Here is a 25606-nt window from a genome sequence, read left to right as displayed (position 1 = left end):
CAAATGAGTCATCCACAAGACTGAATGTGGCCCAGTTATAGGAGTGTGAAAAAAATAAGAAATAGTAGTATGTCAACACAACAGTGTGTAATTAGTTTAGGGTTAATTTCATTTAGGATGCCAGATGCCTTATTTTAATTCTGTTTGAGTAACCTGCATTGGTATTTATGCATTTATATAATACTGGCATCTTTTGCAGTGCTTTTTATAATCCACAGTCATATTTCTGTTTCTCAGAGGAGTTTACAATCTAATATTCATACACTTCTAGCATAGTCATTTCATTACCATAGTTTAGGGTAAATTCAGAGAGAAAACATAGTACCCACCAGTTTGGTTTTGGGATGTGGGAAGAAACCCAAGCAGACACTGGGAAACATATATCTGGCACCCTAGTACTGTAAAGCCAGAGTGTTAGCCACTGAGCCACTGTACATTATACAGGTGGAGTTTGCAGGTTCTTCCCCTGTTTGCAAGGGTTTCCACTGGGTACTCCGGTTTGCTTTTACATTTCAAATATATGCAGTTGGGTTAATTGGCTTCCCTCCTAAAATTGGCCTTAGACTGTTAATAAAGATATGACCAGATACATATGACCCTGGTAGAGACATTAGATTGTAAGCCCCTATGAGGGACCACTAATGACATGACTATGGACTTTGTAAAAGGCTTCATAATATGTTGGCACTATATAAATGCTGTGTAATAATAATATTGTACCCTCGGGGGGAATAGCTATATTCTCTGTCTTAGGAATTTCTTTATAAACCTAGGCAAAAAACATGCATTTAAGAATTCAGCTTTTAATTTTTACTTTATATATTATATTTTCTAATTTTATTCTTATCTCTTATCTTAGCTTTCCCCAGTTCTCCCCTCCTTGATTGCCCCTGGATGCCACCCAACTTTTTTATTTTTTTCTATATTTACTTTTTTTAAATGTCTTCAAGTGCTTGGTGCTTTGGTAATGCTACCTCCCAGGAGTGTTTTATGGTAGGACCTACTGGAGAACTCATGTGAAAAAGGCAATCCTAATTCCTATCATATTTTATGTTTATCAATGTACTTATGTGAACTTTCTTGGGGACATCGATTGAAATTTCCTCTTACCTCCTGTTCCAGTGACAACTGTAAGATAATTTGTTTTTAAAAAGATCAATTTAAATATATACAATCTTTGCTAAATGTTTAATAGGTTCCCAGCGCTCCAAGAGATTTCCGAAGAGAGAACACAGCAGATAATGTTTCTTTACAGACACTCTGGTTTATTTAGGCTCTCCAAGGCTGAAGAGGATACACTTTCATCAGTGAAGCTGGGTGATCCATCAAACCTAAAGTGGATTTCTTAAAAGCCATTTGCTTATTTGTTAACAATTATTTTCCATTCCAGGTTTGCTGGATCATCCAGCTTCACAGATGAAAGTGTATCCTATCCAGCTTTGGAGAGCTTTAATAAATAAATCAGGACCTCGTCTCTAAATGAAACTTACAACATGGCAGAGGGAAAAGGGAAGAGAAGCTGATGAGGCACTGTCCTGATTTATTCATATGGTGCACGAATTTACTTTAAAGTGGACCACATCTTCTACTTTATATAAAAGGGTAGATAACCCTAAGGAAAATAAATATATTTTTGAAACTTTTTCATTACTTTTTTTTTTTTGAAGGGGAGACCCCTCTTCTGTCTTCTTAACCGATGAGACAGTAAAGACTGAATGGCAAACGCATAGTCACATACCCCAGGAGGCTGCTCCAAGAGCGCACATGCGCAGATGGAGCTTTTCTATATTGTAAAATAAATAAGGGCTGATCTCATGCATGCACAGTGAGATTAGCACTTTTTTCCAACATTTTCTAGGACGGTGCATCACCTGATCTCGCACCTGCACAGTGTGAGATCAGGTGACATCAGCAGAAGAAGGAGGAATATGGTGGCACCTGGTGCTCAGCCCGCACAAACTAGTCCTTATGGAAATAAGTACAAAACTACTATACCTTCACTTTAATATCTTTGTAAAAGTCATCAGAAATGGTTCAATGAGAAATAAGTAATAAATAAGCAATAGTATACATAAAATGTTGCTTCAATCCTTTTTAATTTTTTTTTATCAGTTACTTTGCTGATAATTCCTTTTTCCTTTCCTGGTTTAATAGCAGGGTAATAAGTGAGGATTGGAACTTCAGAGACTTATGCCTTTGTTCAGACATAATCTCTTTGCTGCTATGTAACTTACTCATTCATGACTAATGATCATTAAGTATATATTAGATTTAGATTTTATGCCAATGATAAAGAAATTTGAAATACTTTAAAAAGTAATAACTGTATGTAATTGCTGCAATAAATTTTACTATACTTTCATAATGAAGTCAAATATGTTAATATGCTAATAATTATTTTTGAAGTCCACAAGTTCATTTGTACAATATTCCCTTTGAGGTTGCTTGCCCAGCAGTTACTAAATAGTCTTGTGATAATTGCATTTTAAATCAAGTAAAATGATAAGAAATGGCGTGTTAAAAAAATGCAATATTGCTCTTTTGGCAATAATTTGTCATAACCAAATATAAAAGTGAAGTTACATTATTAGGATTTTACAAATCTTGCTATGGCATTGGAGCCCTGGGTAAAGTCTTATGCAATATGGAGAAAGAGAGCTCTAAACATTGAATCTGATCTTTCTGCTGTATGCATGATTGTTACCTATTTTTAAAATGTTTTAGGTGATAGGTGAAATATTTTGCATCAATTCTGTGTTTGCAGATGAGTCTATAAGTCTATACAGAGGATGTCTATAATCTACAAGCAGACCTGGATGTACTGTTTGGCCGTGCAACCGAGTGGCAAATGACATTTATTATAGATAAAAGTTATGCACTTGGGCGCTAACAACATCCATGCTTCATACTGTCTAGGGGGAATACACTTGGGGGAGTCAGAAATGGAAAAGGATCTGGGGGTTCTGGTAGATCATATACTTAGTAACAGCATGCAATGCCAAGCTGATATATCTAACACTAGCAAAGTATTTTCTTGTATTAAAAGAGGAATAGACTGCAGAGATGGAGACATAATCCTGCCCCTGTACAAAGCATTGGTCAGACCACATCTGGAATATGCAGTCCAGTTTTGGGCACCAGTTCACAAAAAGGACATTGTGGAATTGGAGAGAGTGCAGAGAAGGGCAACTAAACTAATAAAGGGAATGGAGGAGCTCATCTATGAGGAGAGATTAACTGAATTGAATCTATTCTCCCTTGAGAAGAGACGTTTAAGGGGGGATATGATCACTCTGTATAAAGATATAAATGGTCCATATAGAAAACTCTCTTCCCCATTATTCACTTTGAGATCATTACAAAGAACAAGAGGGCACTCTTTGCAGCTGGAGGAAAATAGGTTTAAGCTCCGGATAAGGAAGGGATTCCTTACTGTAAGGGCTATGAAAATGTGGAATCGGCTCCCTCAGGAAGTAGTTTTAGCAACTACTATAGATTGCTTTAAGAAAAGCTGGATGTTTTTCTGGAAGCACAGAATATAACTGGGTATTAAGGCTTTAAAGTAAAAATAACAGTAACTGTTGATCCGGGGAATATCCGATTGCCTCATGGAATCAGGAAGGATTTTTTTTCCCCTTGTTGAAGCAAATTTTACCAGGGTTTTTTTTGCCTTCCTCTGGACTATGTCCTATAGGGTCTTATATCTGGGATATGTTTATTTCCCTAGTGGTTGAAACGTTTTCAACTTAACCTACTATAAAATAGCTTTCACTTTTCAAGTTTACATGATTTCTGATTCTCAGTTAAATCCATAATGATACCTGATTACACATGAGTGAATTATTCTTCATTGTTTGTACATCAAGTGAATGTGATGTTCATAGCCAATCTGTTGAAGTAGGTAAGCAAGCACAAGATCTTCAGTGAAAAAAAAAAACTTTTAAATGTTTGAACATTGGCAAATGATTGCACCTTATCCAATGTGTGGACAAATTAGGGCTTATTTACACATACGCTTTCCTTTGAGCATCTTCAACATTTTTGATGGAAAACCTAAGACAGAGGCTGGATGAATCTTCTTTTACTGTCAAAAAGTCGCCTGTTTTGTACTCGGTCTCTTAATCGTTGCATTTGAGCGTTTCTGCACATTTTTCTATCAGTGTCCCAGCATTTGTTGTCCCAGCATTTTTGGCTTCAACTTTTTTTTACATTGAGAAACAGCTTTTAGTAGCAGTCATTGTCATAAAGCTTGTAAAAGTCTTGCAGAGGCAGCATTTTTCTGCTAAGAAAGAAATTTTTGCATGCATATGAAGTGAGGCAGAAAAGGGTGCAAGCAAGTGGAGGGTCCATCAGGCATGGCTGACAATGATGGTTGTAATTTATGTATACAAGTATGTTAGCTTTTATTTCTAAAACAACATACTAGCACACCAGGGTGCCCAACAGGTGGATCACGATCTACCAGTAAATCGCAAAGGCAACGCAAGTAGATCGCGGAGCCCTGCCTTTCAAATTAAGCTCTACTGCGCATAGGATTCATTAAGTCCAAGTTTGTTTTGTTGGTAGATCATTTTGACTTGGTAACTTTAAGTAGCTCACAAGCCAAAAAAGTGTGGGCCCCCCTGTATTACACTGTACAATTATTAGTGTCTGCATTAAAAAAAAACAGAAATAAGCATTTTATTGACCAGAGGTTATCAGGGAGCAGGGCCAGCCAATGAGAGTGCTTATACGGTAATAAGTGTTCTCATTGATTGGTGGAGCTTATTGTAGTAAAATATATTAGTTGTTGTATGCAATTGGGCACAACAGGCAGTGCTAGAAATCACTGTTTAGAGGATGCAATCACAAACAAATATGTAAATGTAACTGCTAATAGCATGAACACATTTGTCACCTAAATATAATCAATATACAATGCTTACACAGAAAACAGTTTAATGCGTAATATATATATTCTCTCTTTAAAAACAAGAAATGATGGAAATGACTTTTAATGCAATGGATAGCATGTGGAAAATCTTGTCAGTGTTGTCACTGCTTTGGAGGGGAATGAATAGAACTCTTTTTGCTTTCAGTGTGAAATGAAAAGTGCTCTGCCAATAGCTTTTATGTCCAAATGTTTTTTAACCGATGTAATATAGCACTGCCTGGATTCCCAGTGTAAAGCTGTGTAGGATACGGATTCAAATACAGGCAAATACTTATACTAGCACACAAGTATGCATTACTCAGAGTGCAGTGCAGCATACAAGAGAAAGTGCTGTTTAATACTGTGACCTGATTACGTCCCTACCTGGACCGAATCCAAATGTATCTCTTTCAGAGAATTGTGCTATTAGCAGATCATGGCTGAGAGGATTTGTGATGGACATTACAAATTACTGGGCTTTTATGTGACAAGTCCATCATCTGTAATAGTCTAAATACTGCTGGGATGTACAATGAAAACAAAGTAAGAGTACAACATGATACCGTTTATTGTTTTCTTAGCTTGTAAGATCTTTGTTATACATGAATATGTTTCTCTGTTCCTAATCCAAACAAACAAAAGAGACTTCAAACAATCGTATCTAACTTGTCTGTAAAAAAGATCATGACAGATTTCATAGCAATTACATATACTGTGAGTCTATGGTCTATGTGACTAATCATAAAATAACACTTTTGGTATATTTATGGCTTGCATATACTGCACTCATAAACTTCCCCGAAGTGAACCTGTCACAAGGGCTGAATTTATTACTGAAGCACAAGTGGGGTATAGCTTTAAGTCATGAGGGAAATACAAATATGCTGATAGTGTATTAATACACACTTTGATGTAAATCAAGGCTCACATATAGGAAGTAGGACAACATACCATTTATCCATCATTATGTCCTTTGCAAGGTTGTAATTGTATGGCTGTACAGTCAAATCTAAGCTCATCGGGGCATTGTCACGCAATGGCGGCCTGAGCTAATACTTTCTCAGAGCTCTCTGCCACTCATGGGACTTTTTGCAGCCTGGTCACTCTACAGAAGCCTGACACCCATTTCTCTCCTATGTCCCAGCGCCAAAAGACTCCACGGTCGGTGAGGATAAAAAATCTGAGGCGGTTCTTTGCCTCAACAACAGATTCCCCTAAAGCCTCCGCCGGAGCCAAGATGGCACCGCAGCGTGTCCCTCCAGATGAAAGACAGGAACAAGTAAGTTCTTCCCCGGGCAACACAGATACTCCAACAAATAGTGTCAATTGACATGGGTATCGGACTTCATCCCATATGCAAGCTCAACTTACCTCACTTTTCTTGCGCACTGAAGACAACGAAAATAGGAACCGTAGGAATAATGTGCGGATCCGGGGCATTTCGGAGGTGACAGAAGGTCCTGATCTAAGGGCAACGGTCACTGCGATCCTGAATTTGTCCATAGATCACCCTCCAAATACGGCTATAGAGGTGGATAGAGTTTATAGGGTGAGTGGAGCACATGCTACCCCAGGAGGTCCCTAGGGATGTGTTGATCAGGATCCAGTTTTATAACCTTAAGGAGGAGGTTATGAGGCTCCGTCCGATTGATTTTGATGGGGCCCAAATACAAATTTTGCCGGATCTTTTGAGCCATACCTTAAGGATGAGGTGTATTCTACACCCACTATTGGATTCCATCCGCTCAGCACAAGCAACCTATAAATGGGGCTAACCTTTTCACCTGCCGGTTACCAGCTTTATTTGATTTTCTTCAGATCCCCCAGTGGAGGTTCCAGACTGGCTGACTTTCCCGATGGATATTCTTACCTTCACCTTGAGGCGAATGAGACCTCGAAACACTTACCGACAGAAGTCAAGTCCTGCCAGGGGCTCAATACAAGACCGAATGAGGACCAACTTGTCCGTATGGTGTCTCCACTTTTCCTATGGTTCTAGCTGATTGGTATACAGCAACGGTTATAGTGATGAGCATCTCCCTTTGGAAGTGGAGATTGCTATGCCATACCTGTCCCTCGAAGTGTGTTCGTATGTTATTTACTCTTCGTTGCCAATGGGAAGTATTTATGAAACTGCCTTATTGGGTTTCCTGTTGTTATACCCTGAGTGTATCCAATTGAAGATGACTCTTATTTGGCAAGGTTCCTTTTAAAAAATTAATGCTAAAAGTGGTTTTGTTCCTGCATGATGCTTACCAGTTTATGATGTAATGCTATTCCCTTTTTTTCCCCCGATCCCCCCTCTTTCTCCTTCCCCCCGCCCCCCCACTTTCGGGTGTTCCCTTTACCTTGTTCTATGTTCTATATATATATAGAACTTTAAATTATATATATATATATATATATATATATATATATATATATATATATATATATATATATATATATATATATATATATAGTTTAAAAATGTTGCAGTAACTGGTGTTTGCACTACTAGTGGGTTGTCTCTTTGGTTAAATAAGTACCTTTTTGTTTATGATTCGATGTTTCTGTTATGATACCCGTACCACGATTTTTATATGCTTACCTGGTTGCTAAAAAAAATAAAGTTTGAAAACAAAAATCCAAGCTCATCAAATAAAGTAAGTAATTATTTGTCCCCAATTGTGTTAGAAAAAATAGAATAATGGGTATGGTTATAAACTAGGATTTGTAGGGCTTCATTTTTGGTTGGTTGTTGTGATGGATAATTATACATTCAGTTGGTAAAAACACAGCTGACCATTTTAGGCTGCACCAAAGAAGGCCAAAAAGCAGCAGCTGGATGTCAACTGACTGCCAACTCCACTGTTGTTCAGTTTAGTCTCCTGTGTCTTTCAGCGTAGAGGCGCAGATGCACTTGTGATAGTGTTGTGATGAGGGTTTACTGTTTTCACTGAAATGTACATGTGGCCAATGGTATCAAAAGATGTAAAGACTTTGACAGAGTGACATATTTCACCTGTGCCTTTTTCCTGTAAGTCGAGTCCAACTCTGTGTGACCTTGTAGACCTTGGCATGGCAGGCTGTTTTTCTGAGCTCTTGTAACCTTACATTCATTGTTTTATCCTCTGTCATCAACATCCTTTGAACTCAGCCTTTTGAAATAAAGGATTTTTTTAATTCCGCATTCACTTAATATTTATTTATTATTCAATATTTGGCCAGAATATTAAAGCTGTAATTTTTCTAAATTTTTCCAGTGAGCGGTCTGGCTTTATTTCCCTGACCATTGAATGATCTGATCTTTTTTTTTCATTCCCAGGAATGCTCACTATTTTCATGAGCACCTTAGTTTAGAAGCATTGATTTTCCAGTTCTCAAGTTTCTGATAGGCCAACTTTCCATACCATATGTTAGTGCTTGGGCCAAATACCACAGCTATATTAGTTTGAACCTTTTTTTGACCATGTTTCTCAGCTCCCTATTATATTATCCAAATGAGCACAACATTTAAAAAGCACATGTTCTTTTTTCCATCTGCAGAGTTATTGGATTTCATAGAGCCTTACATTGTATCTCTTTCTTTTAAGGAAGCTGATAAGGCTGGTTCACATAATCAACCATATTTAATAAATGACTCTTAAAGCCGGGTAATGTGCAAAATAAAATAATGACATATAAGACACAGCAATAAACCCCCCCCCCCCAAACCCCCAAACATAGTTGTATTACCTGTTAATGTGTTTTTTAACTTTCCCTAAACAGAATAAACTTTATTGTTTAGGAAAAGTTTGAAGTTAGAGAGTGAGTGCAAACCATTTACAGGGGTGTTTAAATGGCAAACTTTTATTCATATATTATATATTTTATTTATATATTTATTTAAAATATTTAGCCCATAAAGGAAAAACACTTATTGTTGTACCTGCTTACTAGTAATGTCTTAAATGTATTGATTACTTTGTAAAGTTTAAACCTAAGTCCACTAGCCCATTTCACAATACCCACTGTACAAGATAATGATGCTACTGTCCAAGGGTGGCAACATTGCTCCTCTAAAGAAACAGGTGAGAAATGAGCGTAATCACCCGTTGAGTGTGTTAGTGGTAGGGTGACTTTAAGTATGGTTCTGAAATACAAGCTACTTGAAACAAGTCAAAATTTATCTTGTAATACCTAAATTCTAATTGGTTCTTAAAAATAGCAAACGTCATTCTGTACTTAAAAAATAGTACTTGAAAATATAAACTATTGAATTAGAAGAAATATTGGAAAGAACTAACTTTCTTTTTTATATGTTAAGTTTGAATACTGGTATATTAAAGTAGGGATAGCTACATGTTTTGATGTAAAACAAAGTTAAAAACAAGTACACATTCTGCTTAATAAGGCAGAGCTGCATGCAATAGCTATAGTACATGCAAAGTAACATATGGCAACCAATCTGATATTCCAATCCATTATCTAGCCACATTGAACTGAAATTTAATGCTGTGGTTCCTATGGGTTACTGTGCTGTGTGTTGTCATAATCAGAGGGTGTCAACAGGCTTTTGTTTGCCTCAAGTGGGTTTTGCATTCCCATACAAGCCTATGGGAATGCTAAACTCTTTTAAAGCAGGTCAAATGCACCTGTTTATTCATCTAAAGTATTTCCGAAATGTCTCAAACTGATGCCAAACAGATGCTTTTATCACAAGCCAAAGCCTGTCGGCATAAGCCCTTAATCTAGTTTTTATAGTCAAGGTCCTAAAGTGCATTCTGTGTACTTAGCCTTGGCATTATTTGTGTTGCTTTTATCGCCCATGTTATTAGTGACTGCAGGATCACCCTCCGTCTTTCCATGCCGAGAGATCTGGTTGATTCTAGTTTGTTGTTAAAGGATAACTAAAAACTAAAGAACAAAATATTCTTATATGGCATCTCCCTAGAACAATATTTACTAAAATAAAACTGCAGTCAACCTCTTAGAAGTTTTTACACTTTTTACATCCAGGCATTTATTGAAGTAGTTCCTGGAAATGTAATTTATTTAATAAATGAGAAGAAGGCCTGGAAATGACAATTCATGGAATGGAGGCAAACTGAATTTCATAATATTGGCTTGGATCCATCACTTTCCCCCTCTGTTCCATCACCTTACCATACCAGAGTTACATAGTAGCTGCCATTAAGTTTATAGCTGATTCTATAAAATCCCCTTTGCTATTCAAAGCATGGCTTTATGATAAATCTGCCAACATACTTTATTCTTTTTGGATGCTTCAGCTGACATTTGCCTTACTTGCTTTAGTACTCCCATCAGTTAAAGTAATATTCACTGGAACATTATGTTTATAAACTAAATTATATTATCTGTATGTAGTTGTTTCTATATAAAAAGGTTGATTCTCTTGTAGTATAAATGTTTTGTTTTGTAAAATGATTTTATATATATATATATTTTAACTACTTTAAAAATGTTTTATAGGGCCTTCATAAACATTTAGTTTTTGATGAATATGTGCCTTTATTTTGGACCTTGCAAGCTTCTATTTGTTACAATGATTAACAAAATACATTATGTAAACTATTATACTACTCGGAAGGCTATATTACGAAATAAGGGCAGAAGAAGCAGCTACCGAGAGCCAAATTGTTTGAGGGGCCACATTAGTCTATACCCATCTTTCTCAATCATGGTTCCTCCAGAGGTTGCTAGGGGTTCCTTGAGTATTTAGCAGTTTTGATCTCTCAGGTCTGTGTAACTGATACCAATGATCTTTTTGGCTATCTATAAGAGTGGCAGCCTTCCCAATGGTCAGTACTATAGAAAGTATTCTTCCTACTGACCACTACATTATTGTACTTTGAGTTTATAGCTATAGTAATTATAGCAGGGCTTCCATGTAGACCTGAAAGTTATTTCAAGGGGCTCCCACATGTTAAAAAGATTGAGAAACACTGGTCTATAAAATATATTAGTTAATAATAATACTGTAGCTAAAGTCAAAATAGGACCACCATATGATAAAGTATTGAGCAGCCTACAAAGTAAAGTAGAAAAGAAGAGAAAAAAGAATGCTTGTAAATATATGGAAGCTTATAATATAGGTGTTGCCAGATGGATCAGGGTGAGAAGTAAGAAGGTAAACAATGGTAGGTACCATGTCCGATACTGTAAACCAAGGAGGCTGCACTATGAATTCTTGAAATACTTATAGATGAAGTAACATGTAAGAGATTTTTTTCAGTGGCGAAGCTTGTGTCCTAGCTCATTGCTATTTGCTGCTAAAATTTGATATCTTATTGGCTAGACTTTAATCCTAGGGTATTCACTGCTATGCTTGTTAGGCCCGCTTATGCTTGATGAGGTAACCTATATAAAAGGCACTTTTAGTAAATATTCAGTACAAATATTATTAATTCTTCTCATGTCTGGTAATAATATATAAAACAAAACTATCTTTTTTTTTGTAGCAACAAGCAGAACTGGTCATCCCCTCAGTGCTCCCCCCATCAGCACTGCCACTAGATGTTCTTAGCACAACAGTCTCCCATTTTGGAACTGTTGAAGAAGTAATAAGATATCTTGAGCCAGATCGGTGGCAGTTGGACATAGAGGAATTGTACAGACCATCATGGCAATTACTTGGGAAATCCTATCACCATGGCAGAAAATCCCGAGGTATGTTTAGCATGTTGCACAGAATGACAAATTGCAGAATGCATTTGAAATAAATTTCATCATTAGTGTACAGTCAATTTGTAAAGATACAATTTACATCTGATTTTTTCATCCAGGCCCCACTGTGTCTAATTCCAGACATTTATTGACTGCAGGAGGTGATAACTATGTAACATTATTTATTTGATTTATTATTTATATCCATAGTAACATATGTTAGTCATTTGTGCTCTGGGTATGTTACCCCAGATAATGTATTACTACTGTATATATGGAAATCTGCACAGTGTGTTTAGCCTTTGCTATCTAAATATAGATTTTACCTCTTTATCTGCTTAATTAATTTGTCAGGTTTTTTCCTTTATTTTGATTTTTAAATGTAGAATATTACCACATTTTTTAAACCTTTATATATCAGTACTGCATGACTTGAAGAAGAGATCAAAGGTCAGGAAAGCTCATCCTAAAAAGAAAAATTCAAGTAAAAATAGTATCACCTTTTTTATTATTCAAATACATGAATACCAAAATTTAAACTACCCACTTCCCTTAGTTTCTGACCCAGGGGTGTAGTTGCCACACCACACCCCTGCCTCTGTCACTCAAAGGGGAAGACACTTCCCCCAAAATGACATCATAATACCAGACCCCCACAGGTATGAGCCTGTGATGGCAGTGTGGGTGGGCTGTATTCAGAGAGACAACCCCGTCCACTGCCTGTGATCAGTACAGGGGAAATGGTCCGCTGGTCTGACTAGGGACCCCCCTCCTGCTCCTGACATATAAATAAACTACTTACCATGCTTGCACATTGAATAGCACCCAAATTAGGCAGCCAGTTCCTACTCTTTAATTTCAATATTGGTGCCATCAAGATTTTGCTAAATGTGTGAAGGGGATACATACCCGGTCATCATTTTTACTGCAACCCCAATAGGGAGATTCCTGTGTGTTCCAATGACCAAAAACGATGAGATGAGAGATCCCAAATTGCACATCACCAGAATAGAAAATGAGAAATGTTCCAGTATTTAAAAAAGGACTTCCCATTTGTAGAGATTACTATCGCTGTCTCTGTGAAGGACGTGAGGCAAAATCTTTACAGTGGGACATGGCAGCAAAAAAAGATGACGACGGGGGAATTTGTGAAAATTTTGCTTTTAGAGATACATGTGTTTTACAGTTTGATGAATTTTGCAATTTTTTTTTATGTTATATAAAGGTATCAGAGGTTGCTATGGTAGGGGCTGGATGTTTTGTGTTAAAAAGATGGGTGGTTGTACAGGACTCCAGGTTTGGGTACTGGGTGACAGGTAAATTTCTTCTTGCTTTGGGTTGTGGTCCCTTTAAAAAAGTAAAAACAAAAAAAATGGAGCCCGAGTGAGAAGAGGGTGAATTGCAAAGGTTTGAATTGGGGCTAACAGTTTTATAGCAACACAAGCACTTAAATTTGTTTTATGTTTCAATGGAAACTCGTTACTTACAGGAATATAGGATCTGCCATTTATGACCTCATTTGAGGCTAGTTTCCTGACTTTCCCTGGTGTCACTGCAATCCCAGTCGCTAATCAGTAAAAAGCCTATTTACCAGTGATAAGCAAGTAAAGTTAGAGTTCAGAATCTCTTGATCTTCAACATTTTTTCCCATGGTCAGTGATTTAAAAAGTGTTCAAGCCATTCAATATGCAAGACAGCTAAGCATCTGTCAATTAATATTAGAATGGGGGTCATTCATGGCATTCATCATATTTTAGTTTTCTAGAAGCAGTGCCTTGAAATAAAAACTTTGTTTTTTTAAATGTCTATTTTTTTAAGTTGCATAAATATGCAGATATGGAAAATCCCCATATCTCCATATACATTTACTGCTTAATTAAATAAAAGAACCAAAGGTGCTAAAAGCACCAAATAAAAGAAATGACAAATCAATCATTTCTGCAGTGACCATTTGATGCTCATTTTTTTACTCTTATATTTTGTTCGTGAAAGATACAAAACTAAATCTATCATACAGTGCTGGCCGGTCATATATTGCTCCCCGCTCACCACTCCTGTACCAAAGAACAGAAACTACACCATACATTGCATCCAGGGACTGCTAAACTTTTTTGTACCCCAAAATCTCTGCTATGGATTCTTCCAGAGAAATGCAATTCATGTGACAGATAGCAAAGGGGTACATGTTCTTACTACTACTTGTTCAGGTCCCTACATTTCTCTGTTTCTGAGAAATTGGGTGTCACGGTTAACAGGGAGGGGAGGGTAACAGAAAGGTTTATTAACTACTAGGCCTCAAATGACTAAGGAAAAGGGAATGGTCACCCCTTGCAGACACCCTAATCTAGCCCTAACTCCTAACCGTATGAGCATCCCCTGATGGTGGGAATGCTCATACACCGGAACCTAGGCCCTACTAGCCCTGCACAGCCCTGGCAGTAGTGTCTGGCTTGAGACTGCTGGTTCCTTCCCCTATGAAGGACCCAGTGTCTCCCTGAGGCCTAGTAAACAACTAAATAACACAAAACACCAAAAGTAAAGCAACTTATCCTATTAGCAGATATCAACAGGAACACAGGATGGCTCAACAATCCAGCAGTGAATATTAACCGCACAGCATGAAGTGTGAGGCAAGACTAAATGGAAGAGCAGTAATGACCAGCAGCTGCACCTGATGCAAGGGGAGTGGTCATTACAAACAACAACACAGAAACAAGAAAAAGCAAAGAGGCTGTCAGATAATCTCGCATGCAGCTTGTCTGACAGATCCTCAAACTTCCGTCACGGAAGGGACCGTGACATTGGGGTTTACAGAAGGTAAGTGGCCAGCTATGTGTGATAGGGTAGCACGGTATGACAGGTATACTTTTTTGTATCCTGTGATTGTACCGTAGTGATGAGTTCTGCACTTGCAGTTAAATTTCTCTTTTCTAACAGATCAATTGGGGTTCATAGAGCGTAAAGTGACAGCTATTTGTGACAGGGTAACATTATATGATGGGCATAACATTTTATTGGGGGGGGGGGGCAAAAGGCATTTCCTACTGGCTCCTACATTTCCAGTTGCCAACATCCCTCTGTTCAAGAGAAATTGAGGGTCACAGAAGGTAAGTGTTCAGCTATGTGTAACAGGCGCCCCACCAGCTGCTCAGTCCATCACAACGCAGCATCTGCAGATTTGACTCTAGGTGGCAGTGAGCAGTACTGAGCATCTTCCCCTAGGCAGGGTTCTATAAAATGAGGAGGGGGTAACCGCACCACAACCTCACTGCCAGTCTGAACACAGTCTTGATGTATTGTGAACAAGCAAGTATATATTTGGAGCACCACAGCACAGAGTGAATTGACAGTACCCTAATGTTCATTGCCATGGAAGACCACCTGCAAAATAACAAGCAGAGAAAGAGAGAAGGAATGAGCAGAGGGCCAGATGTGGCTCGTGGGAAGTAGGTTGGACACCCTTGCTGTATAAGCACTGTTAGATGGTGTTGAACGTTAACTTCTTCCACCTCATCAGGAAGCGTTCAGGCCCAGGGATTGGTCAGAGCATTGCATCCTAGGGGATGGTCAAATGCTCTCTTATACCCAAAAGTATTAGACATTTGCTGAGAATTCTAATAAATAAACAGAGTAGCAGGAGAATATGCAGAAACATTTCAGAAGGTTGGTAACTTAAAAATGTAACTAGTGTTGGTATAATTTTTTTTTCACAGTAAAGTAGTGCCAATACATATAGGTCAGTACTCCTTGATCTGCAATCTGGCCTATCACACTAAAAGGTGGCTCACTGCAGCCTCTTAACAAGTGAACAAATTTTATACCCTGAGCGCCTACTGTAAATTATACTTGCTGTAAACATGAAAACTGTAATTGTTGGCGCATACTCACTTTCCTATGAGTATATGTATGAAACATTGTACAATGCCCCATCTAGGAAACCTTTATGTGGCCATATTTTAATGTATTCTTTTTAGGAAGTAGTGTTTTGTAATGTTGTTCTTTATTCCCCAGGAAGTGATCTGAGCATTATGAGAGAGGAGGTACGTTTGTACAGTTGCACGCCACGTAACTTTTCAGTGTCTCTACGGGAAGAACTGAAACGAACGGATGCCATATTTTGGCCAAGTTGCCTCCTGGTTAAAAGATGTGGTGGAAATTGTGCTTGCTGCAACTACAGCTGCAATGAATGCCAGTGCGCACCAACTAAAGTCACAAAGAAGTATCATGAGGTATGTGAAAAGGGTTATATGAAATAAAAATGTTTTTATTGGAGTCAGTACCTTGGACCACCTTCCTTCATACGCATTCTGTGCATCCACACACTTGATTACTGATGTTTTCTATTAGTGCAGACAGTTTTACTCCATAGCATCCTTGCATGAAAAAATATGAACTTTTGGGGTGATTGAATTTTTAGGTCTTTAAAGCTAATTCCAGGCTCTGCCATAACATTTATACTGTTCCCCAGTACAGGTTAACATTCAAAAATTTCAAAATATTTTTTATAGTTTTATATGCTGTATATATTTAACAGACAATGACTACCTGTACAGTCCTTTAAATGGATGCTGAATACATAATGGGGCTATACAGCAGCCAATAAATGGAATGAGCAGGAAAGCACGTGCAAGCAAGACCCAACAGCTGATTGTGGAGTACAGCGCCATCAAAACATAAATGGCGCCTCCAGAAAACAGTGTAAATTTGAAAATGCACTCTGAAATCTATGCCGAAATTCTGAAGGAACCAGATTATCGATGGCCGGATTTTTGAATGTCAACCTGTAGACTGATTGATGAGTGTAATTTGCATAAAACAGCACATAAGAAATTTTAGGATACTAGTCCATTTCCTGCAGGTGCTAGACGAGTGACTGTCTTTAATTTTAATTTCTTCTGCGTCATGCAAGTTTAGTCCCTAAATGCCTTCTTTTTGCCTGGCTGGGAAACTCCACCAGCTGGTTCTGTAGGTTTTATTGTATTCTTGGAATGAAGCTTAAAAACAATCTTTTGGATATCTGTCCGGCAAATTTCGATCTCACAGAATATTGTTTATTTTGTTTTCTAGCTCCTAATTAACTTCTTGGTATCCATAAGTAGCCCTTTCTTTTCCTTGTCTTCATTGGACTCGTTATTTTGTTCACTTATAATAGCAGATTTTGTGTGATTCCATTTTTTTTAATTAGGAATGAATGTTAGAGCAAAAACATATATGCAAATTAAAAAATAGCAATGTTGTTAATAAATCAGTGTCATAATGAAAGAAAGTAAAAAAAGAATAAAATTAGTAACTTATAGTAGAAATAAAAAATAACTGCTCGAACTGGGAAAAAGGGAATATTTTTTTATATTTTTGCATTTTAACTGTATTGGAAATATGATACATAGAGTGTATACATGTACACATATATAAATGTTCTATTCTGTATAATAAATATTTGGTATTGCATCACACCATGAGGCATAGACAGTTGATTAAGTGCATTGCAGTGTGCTGTCTATGTGTGTTGGGGTGCCTCACACCACATGTATATGATGTATGGTGCAGTAACATGTGCACTTTGCATCACTGCATCATTTATATGTGAATGAGCCGTAAGTCTATAGTCAGCACACCTTTTGTAAACTCCAGCCAGCGCATATGCAATTTTGCAGTCTGAGTAATTCTGTGTTTTTATCTTTAACTGTAGGTTCTACAGCTCAGGCAAAGGACTGGTTCAAAATCCCTTCAGAAATCTTTCACAGATGTGGCTTTGGAGCACCATGAAGAGTGCACTTGTCTGTGCAAAGGAAACACAGAAGGATAATCTGAAGGATAAACGAATCAATATTTAAAGCACATAAAATTTATTGCTGTTTCCTCAAGGGGATAGCTTACCTTAACTCTGTAAACATGGTAGTCTATTTACGGCTGCCTGTATTGCAGATCTACAGCAATTTGACATGATGATGAAAGGAGACGTTGGGGAAAAAAAACCCTTTGCCTTAATGTTTGGTTGGTGTTAAGCCCAGACACCACATCATTGAAAGGGTATTAGTCAGTGTATTCTCGCCGCCCTTAAATGTTACTGTACACGGATGAACCCCTGCATTAGGAAAGGAAAGTCATCATCACAGATGTCTACGGGACAGACTGAATGGAGATCTGCTATGGGCCTAACCACAGTACTGCATAACATCATTTTGGAGCTATATTCAGCTTTGAAATCCCAATGAAAATGGTTTGCATGATATAAGCATATTTGTATGCTGCTGCGGTAGGAACTGTTCCACCCAGATTTTGTAAGCATGACTAAGAAAGAGAGGATTTCCATTTAAAGCCTTGTGCATGACCTATCATTTGTTTCTACGATATGCACGGACCAATATCTTCAATAATCACAACTGATGTAGACAGTTGCCATAATCCAACAAGAGGCTTTTTGTTGTTGTATTTTATTTTTCATTCAGTTACTTTTGTACATTTTATATACTTTTAACATTATATCAATTATCTTTTTTTTTTTTTTAATTTGTGTTAATTATCTCTTTTTACATAGGGTATTTAAAATACTGTCTTTTTTAAAGCTTAGATGAATTTGTGTAATTCTTTCTCTTGTATCTTATTTTGTAAAGCCCAGTTGAGTTTTGGTTGAACTGCAAAAGCTGGTTATTTGTATATGGTGCTAAACAGGGAAGTACACAAATCTGGGTTGTTAAATTTGAAGAATAAATTACAGATTGAACAAATATGTGGTACAGTGCTGCTACTCAACAGTTTGTGCTATTAACCCTATACAGTTTATGTCAAGAAGAATGAGACCGTACGCTTGAATGTGAATCACATTTGGTTTGTAATAACACTTATTTGTTTCTTAACATACAGTAACACAATTTTTATTTACCAAAATGAGTAGTTGTCACTGTTGAGTTATCAACAAAGGCGAATAGTTATTGTTTCCTTTGAAACATGCTCAAGAATGAAAATACAGTGGAAAATGGCATCACGCTCACTCACGTATACATATCATAAGTTTAACTTTTCACAACAAAGTTAAGGTGTATGTAAATTTAAAATAAAAATTCTCTTCTTTGCATTTCTTCCAACTAATACTACGGCTGTCTGAATTTTTTAAATAATCATGATAAAATACTTGTTGATCCTGCCTGTGTCCTACACCCAACCTAGCTTCCTTTCAATGCAAATTGTGGTTTATATCACTTGTGGGAACAGCAGTGTCTGTAGAGTATAGTGTGCTGTCCTATTGTCAGAATATGTCATTGAAGCTAAATAGAAATCATTAACTCATGTCACAAGCAGTGGCCAAATACTACAGCCAAGACTACACACCCTGGTCTTTCTCAGGGGCTTATTGTGGTCCTGTGACTACTAAAATAAAAAGTATGTTAAACTATATAGAACATTTTTTATAAAGTCTGTTTTTTTCAACTTTTATTAGTTATCGATTTGAATATGATATGAATGATTAGTTGTTGTGGTATGCTTTCCCTTACAGATACTGTAGATATACAGAATGGTTGGGTAGATATTACAGGCCAAATACTGATTTAAATTGCTCTCAAACATATATAGAAGTGTTGATTGATCAAACTCCTTGTAGTGTGTAGTATTTTATTTTTTTACAAAAGAAAATTTGGGTAATTAGCAAAGAGCCCCACTGAACGCTTTAAATCTTTTGTCATATTTATTAAAAGCTGCTACTACAAAACAGACCCCCTTCCTGCTCATGTGTATTAGAGGCTTCCGCTTTCAAAAATATAACTATTCAGATATTTTAAAAAGTAATTTTGATTCAGATAAAAGAGTTATGATAGCAAGTGATATGCTGCAAAGAGGGTTGTTGAAGATCTATATTTCTCACTATTCTATCATATTTTATTCCTGCATGTTATGTTATTACAGTAAACTGACCCCATTATGTGTACTTCCGAGAATGCATGGGGAGGTATCTTCTTAAAGAAAGGATTTATTGCTTACCGGTAGTTGGTCATTTTTCAACTGGAATTGTTCTGTAAAACTGAAGACAATTCACAGCAGTTAAACATCAAATCTACAAATTACAGAACAGTTCAGCTAAATGTGACTTATTTATATTATCTATATCAAAGGTTTCTACCTTTAAAAGGCCACATTTGTGGTGGACTGCTTCTAAATCAACAATTTTCTTTTTTTACAATTTCAAATTTCTACCTGTACATACTTAAATGTAAGTTAAGATTTTTTTGCCACCCAACAGAAATTGTATTTTAAATATTAGCTTTTATTCATGTCACTAAACTGCAAAGTGTGCTACAGTGCATGATGGGATGTTAAAATACATATTATGTTGCAGCCGCTTACAAGTTACAAAACATCAGTCTTAATAAAACCTTTATGTGGTTTAAAAATAATGTTCTAACTTCTATTCTAAAAATTTTGGATCAGGTAGGGCTTTATTGCAGAAAGGGACAGGGGCTGTACTTCTGCATTCTTACCTGCCTGATCATCATCGCTTTTGTCAAATGTAAGGTCTGAACGTGTCAAGTGTGCAGCTGAATGTTGGTGCAGGGATACCTGGCACATCCCAGTTTCCCTTGTGGCTGCCGGGACTGAAAAAAACTTGCGTAGGTGTTGGCTGAACATCGAACCAAGGAGCGGAAGATTATTATCATTATTCATATTAAACAGTATGTATATATATATATATATATATATATATAGCCGATATAATATGCAGCACTGCACATTAAATAAGGGTTGCAAATGACAGGTACTAACAATGAAACGGGAGATAGGAGCCGGGGACAGGCAAGTACAAAAAGGGTTTAGGTCTTTCTTTATCAAAAAATTTGTAAATCCTGGGTGAAAGTTGTATGAATCTTGTGTGCCCTGATGTGCATATTTGTCTGTACCCACCTACTTATCCCCTGAAAAAAACTGGACGCTATTGTGGAGCTCTCCCACTAAAAAAAACGCCAATAGCCACACTGTCCTGCTGATCTAAAGGGTCCCGTGCCTACTATACCAATAGACCAGATCAGTATGCAGTGCAGAATTTCTGTGTTTACTTTAGTTTCACTGCATCCCTGTTTATAGCATTTCAGATAGAGTTTAGCAATGGCAACACCATACATGTCTCAAGTGTTTCAAAGTTTTTGAAAGTATTAGTAAATCCAAAGATATGTGGAAAAATAAGTCATGAATAAAGTTTATATAAACAAAAAAGTACTAGCTGCAGCTTAGCTCTGCCTAAAGACTTGATCATGCAGGGTAGAGGACAAGGAGATGGAGCTACAGGAGTGTAGATGGGTTTACATACACCAAAAACGTTTTGTTTTGGTTTGGATGGAGTGAGGATAGCTTAAAGGCTCTGCCGGGTATTGGATAGATTTCTCCTCTCCAATCAAATCTCTCCAATGGGAACCCTGGCAATAAATACACATTTTTATAGCATCCAAAAACTTTGGACCACATTTTAATTTGTTCCAGTCATCTCTGTTCCAGTGATGATTACAATCCCTATTATATGTACAGACATCTCATGCACAGAATGTGAGAGGAAATCTTACAACAAACACTGTAATACAGCCAAAATTCTAACACAGGGCAGTCCAATAAAGGGCGCCAAATGAACAAGGATGTGTAATGCTAAAGTGGGGTTCGTAATACCATCACTGATACCAATCGATCGTGATCTACTGATGGATCGCAAAGGCAACGTGAGTCAATCGCGGAGCCCTGCCTTACCCCTCCCTGCCGTACGTCTATAGGGATGCTGGGGATGTCTTTTATCAGACTACACCAGGAACCTTGCATCCAAGGCTCTTGGGGAGTGGGGCGGGAGGGCAGTCTGAGGTAAGCAGTGCTGGGCGGCCAAGTCATTTCAGGCTCGATGTCAGGGTTCAATTAGCGAGATACCTTTGTACAGATTGACAGTTCTTTTTCTTTTGCAGCACATTATTCTCCTATGACAGGCGAACTGTAGCTTTCCTGTCGCTATAGTCTTGTAGTGCAATGTCTGTGCAATGTTCTTTCATTCAATGTCTCATTAGCTTCAGTCACTTCTGTGTCATCTCCGTATATATATATATATATATATATATGTTTAGCTTTTTTTTTTTTGGTAGATCATTTTGACTTTTGGCAATTATTTTTATTTTAATTAAAAAAAAATGTGTTCAACAAACACACAGTGCAGAATGAAAGGGCAAGAATAAAACGGGGTGTCACTACAATAAGATAAACCAACATAGAATATACTTTAACCGGATAGATTCTGTGAGTTTTTTCTTTTCTTTTAAATACAGTAGAATAAAATGGATATATAATAAAGATATTTATTTTGCAATATGTATTACTTACTTTGAAGGATTTCAGTTTTGTTAAGGCTAGATGACATAAATAAATGCTAAGTAAGTGATTTTTCAATGCAGTGTTATTAAAAGTTTATGATCTTTTCAGTGTATCTGAGTTTAACTGCCAAAAAAAGAAAAAAACTATTTGAACACATGGTAACCGCCAGTAACAGCAGTTTCACAGTGGTAGATAGCACTTTCTGGAATTCTGTCTCAGAATTCAGGTCTGCACAGTGCCTAAAGCTGGCCATACACAGTTTGATTTACCCATTCAATTGAGAAATCCATTCATGCTTCATTGAATCAACCATACATCATTTTCTAATCTCGAAATTCAATGAGCATACAGTGATCAATATTAGGTGGAAAATTGAAGGAACCTTGAAAGGTCAGCTTGATAAATCTCCAATGATAGCATGATAAAGCTCCAAAGTATCTTAAGGGTTACTGAAACTTCTTGATTGATTTCTGTTTAAATTGGCACATACACATATCTTCACTGCACTTTTCTTGTGTGTGTGATAGTATGAGCAATTGATTTATAATTGGCAGCCAGCAATAGTATCAAACAAGTCAGCCTGAGTTGAACTGATTGAACATGTCAAATAATTTAAGGTATTCATGAACTCTGGCAGGGTTCTTGGAGTTAATGGAGTAAGTATTTAGGTATATGCAACACACTTGCCAAAGGTTCTGCAGATATAAAAGTATGTGGAGGGAAGTGTACCGTTTCTTACAATTTAAACCTTCTATATTTCATCATTTCCAGGATCATGCAGAACTAACTCAATAATTTTTTATACCTTTCAGGGATCCTTGGTATGATATCCCTGCTCTAAAGTTCCATGGTCTTTACAAAAGCCATGGATATTCCCAAAGCCACTGACTCTCCCTATTGATTTTTCATTTATTTTATATAATCTAATACAAAACAGGGTATATAGAAACAACTCTAAATGTGCAAACAAATTATACATTTTATGTGCCACAAACCATTCTTTCCTCCATCAACAAAGCCTATATTATATTAAAATATTCAATGTTTTTCAGAAATATTACTGCAGCTGAATGTCTCTTACCTCAAATGTGTTCGCGCATTGGATTCATGTTGCAGAAACTGGCTGCTTTGATATAAAGTTTACATTAAAAAAGATTATTGGTGTTTGCCAATCAGCATTTATTGGGTATATAGCAAGTTTAGCAATCCAGAAAACATTTGACTACTTTTTAATTTTATGATTTTACAGGACCTTAACCAACTGCAAACTGTAAGTCATGGTACATTTTTACATTTTACATTTTGTTTTATCATTTTATTTTACACCTTTTTTAATTTTTACTGCATTATTTATGTTTGCTACCAATTGTTTTCAGTGGGTGACCAAGTCTAGTGGTTTATTACCTGGTATTGGCTATGTCTGTTAGTTTTTTTCAATTTGTTATGCTTTGTGCTTCCAATATTCAGTCTCATTAGAAGTTTATAGTGCAGTATTACGTTTCCAGGGTCTCCACTGGTAGCCTGCTGTGTATAGCATCAAGGGATTCTATAATTTGCCTCCTGCAAATAATAAGTCATTAATTGTAGGCAGAAATAAATGGGCATTGTAATAGATAGCAGAAGAATCACATTATCTCCATAACGATGCTAATCCCCCTTTCAGGGGGGAAATACTCCAAAAACTGATATTGCAAGTAGTTTGTAGAAAAAATTTTTGTACTAAGCACCTGTGTGATTTTAATTTTTACTGTTTTTTTTTTTACATTATGGGTAATTCAGGAAGAGTGTGATTCCATGGCGGGAATATAGAGCTTAGAACTTTCCACAATTTATTATTTATTTATTCATCCTTGTACTCAGTTGTCTAGACAGAAATGTATTTGGAGAAGGCATCTGTGTAATATACCATTCACCATGATGTGACTTTTTAAAAAAGAATCTTAGGAGTCTATGGTATTTAAAATGTTTTACCAAAGTTTTTACCAAAGCTTTTACACATAATTTACACATTAGACTAATTAAGAATATGAGGGTCAAAGTTCCTTACATCTTGTGCGAAAACATGCTTTACTGTCCATTCCCTGTGCTTGGTCATGTAATTGGTTGAGTTTAGGGGATGCAAAGAGAAGTGGAATATGTAAGCATACAACACCTGGCAATATGTAAGCACTCTTACATCTAAAAATTAAAAAAGTAGCAGGGAGCAGCCCAAGCCTCCAAATAATATATATATATATATATATATATATATATATATATATATATATATTTCCACATTTTTTTTCACTATCTTAATAAATAAATACATGTCAAATATTTATATTTAAATTTCAGTATACTGTATAATTGGGATTGATTTTCCTGCTATGATTTATGTTTAATATATATTTAACTTAAGGGATCTGCATACATGTATCTACATAAAAACAAATTAGTAACCCTATTCTAAACATTCAAATAACTACAAAAGTATTTTCTTATTGGAGCAACATTACATTATATGCTGTTTTAGGACAGAATGGAAAAATGTAAATTGTTGTTAAAAATTCCAACTATAATTATTATTGTTATCAGCCACACTGAAATGACTTTTTAGATTTTGTTGGTGATTGGCATCATAAAAAAATCTGTAATTTCTGCCCTGTAATGTTAAAAGAATCAATATTAGATATGTCAAGTCTTTACACAAAACATCTGTACAGTGTGAAACCAGCTTAATGTTTTTAAATTTGAAGCCCCAGCTGTTCAAAGACTGGAAGAAAAATTGTGATATCAGCATGGAAGAATTATATTTCATTTGCCACTTTCGTCATGCTATAGGAGTCAACACAATCCAGATGGCTTAGTTAAATCTTAGAGTGTGTCTGCTTTGTAATTGCTGTCTGAGTATTAAGTTTCTTCTTTATAGTGCTTGCCTAATTGATTTTTGTCACTGTGTATCTGCACCATAAACAAAATTTTCCTGTTCATTGTTCTATTAGAAAAGAAACATAAAGTAGGCACACATTTTAATCAACTAAACCTTTTATGTCTTGCAGTTTTGTAAATATATACTTCTGTTAAATATTCTTTTAAAAATCTATAAGAAAATGTATTTGCTTTTATTCTTATGGATATGTCCTTGTTTTTTTTTATCCTTCCTTTTAGCAATCCATTGAAGGGGCCTTGTTAGGTAGCAGATCATCAGCACTATAGTTAATTAATTGAAGACCAAAATGAGCAGATGAGAAGTCTAAGGAACTGTCCTAAATTTACCGGAGCACCAGAATAATAGTCTTTGCTGCAGAAAACTCTCAGGTTGTGTCTACCTGCTCCAATCATACACACTGGAACAGGTAGCTATATGCTGAGGTACTATAACAATAGAGTCCACTATAGGCCTGAAAGGGAAAGATTTCCAATACGGGAAAGATTTCCAAAATGTCAGTACTTTCCTATTACTCTTGCCTCTAGAACACTGACCCATCATGTAAAATACACAAGAATAAGTGACACTTCCAGAGGTTTTGCTTTTTCAGATATGACTGGATCTTTTTACTGGAGCAAGGAAATAAGTCAGTGCTCTGGTTACTTTTCTGGCAAGGGTGCCAAAGGCCCATCACGGACTGAACAAAATTATAAAGATTTTAACAATAAAAAAGGTTCATGTATTTAAATCTTGAATATAGCACTTTGCTCTGATTTCATCCCTGTGTTGGCCATTGGATAAAAAAT

General features: G+C 36.5%; 1 protein-coding gene across 4 annotated transcripts in view; it reads left to right on the top strand.

Annotated features, from left to right (window-relative positions):
- The window catches only part of PDGFC (platelet derived growth factor C), a 149574-nt gene extending 130925 nt beyond the window's left edge, over nt 1-18649 (top strand). For all 4 annotated transcript variants that reach the window (XM_072405965.1, XM_072405964.1, XM_072405966.1 and 1 more), the window contains 3 exons: nt 11356-11563; nt 15572-15789; nt 17250-18649. In XM_072405965.1, coding sequence (XP_072262066.1) covers nt 11356-11563; nt 15572-15789; nt 17250-17366 — 543 coding nt within the window. In that variant the 3' untranslated portion in view covers nt 17367-18649. The remainder of the gene's footprint in view (nt 1-11355; nt 11564-15571; nt 15790-17249) is intronic.
- The last annotated feature ends 6957 nt before the right edge of the window (nt 18650-25606 follow it).

Source organism: Pyxicephalus adspersus, chromosome 3 (assembly GCF_032062135.1).
Source record: "Pyxicephalus adspersus chromosome 3, UCB_Pads_2.0, whole genome shotgun sequence".
NCBI classification, from domain to species: Eukaryota; Metazoa; Chordata; class Amphibia; order Anura; family Pyxicephalidae; genus Pyxicephalus; species Pyxicephalus adspersus.
This window is presented reverse-complemented; position numbering and strand designations above follow the sequence as displayed.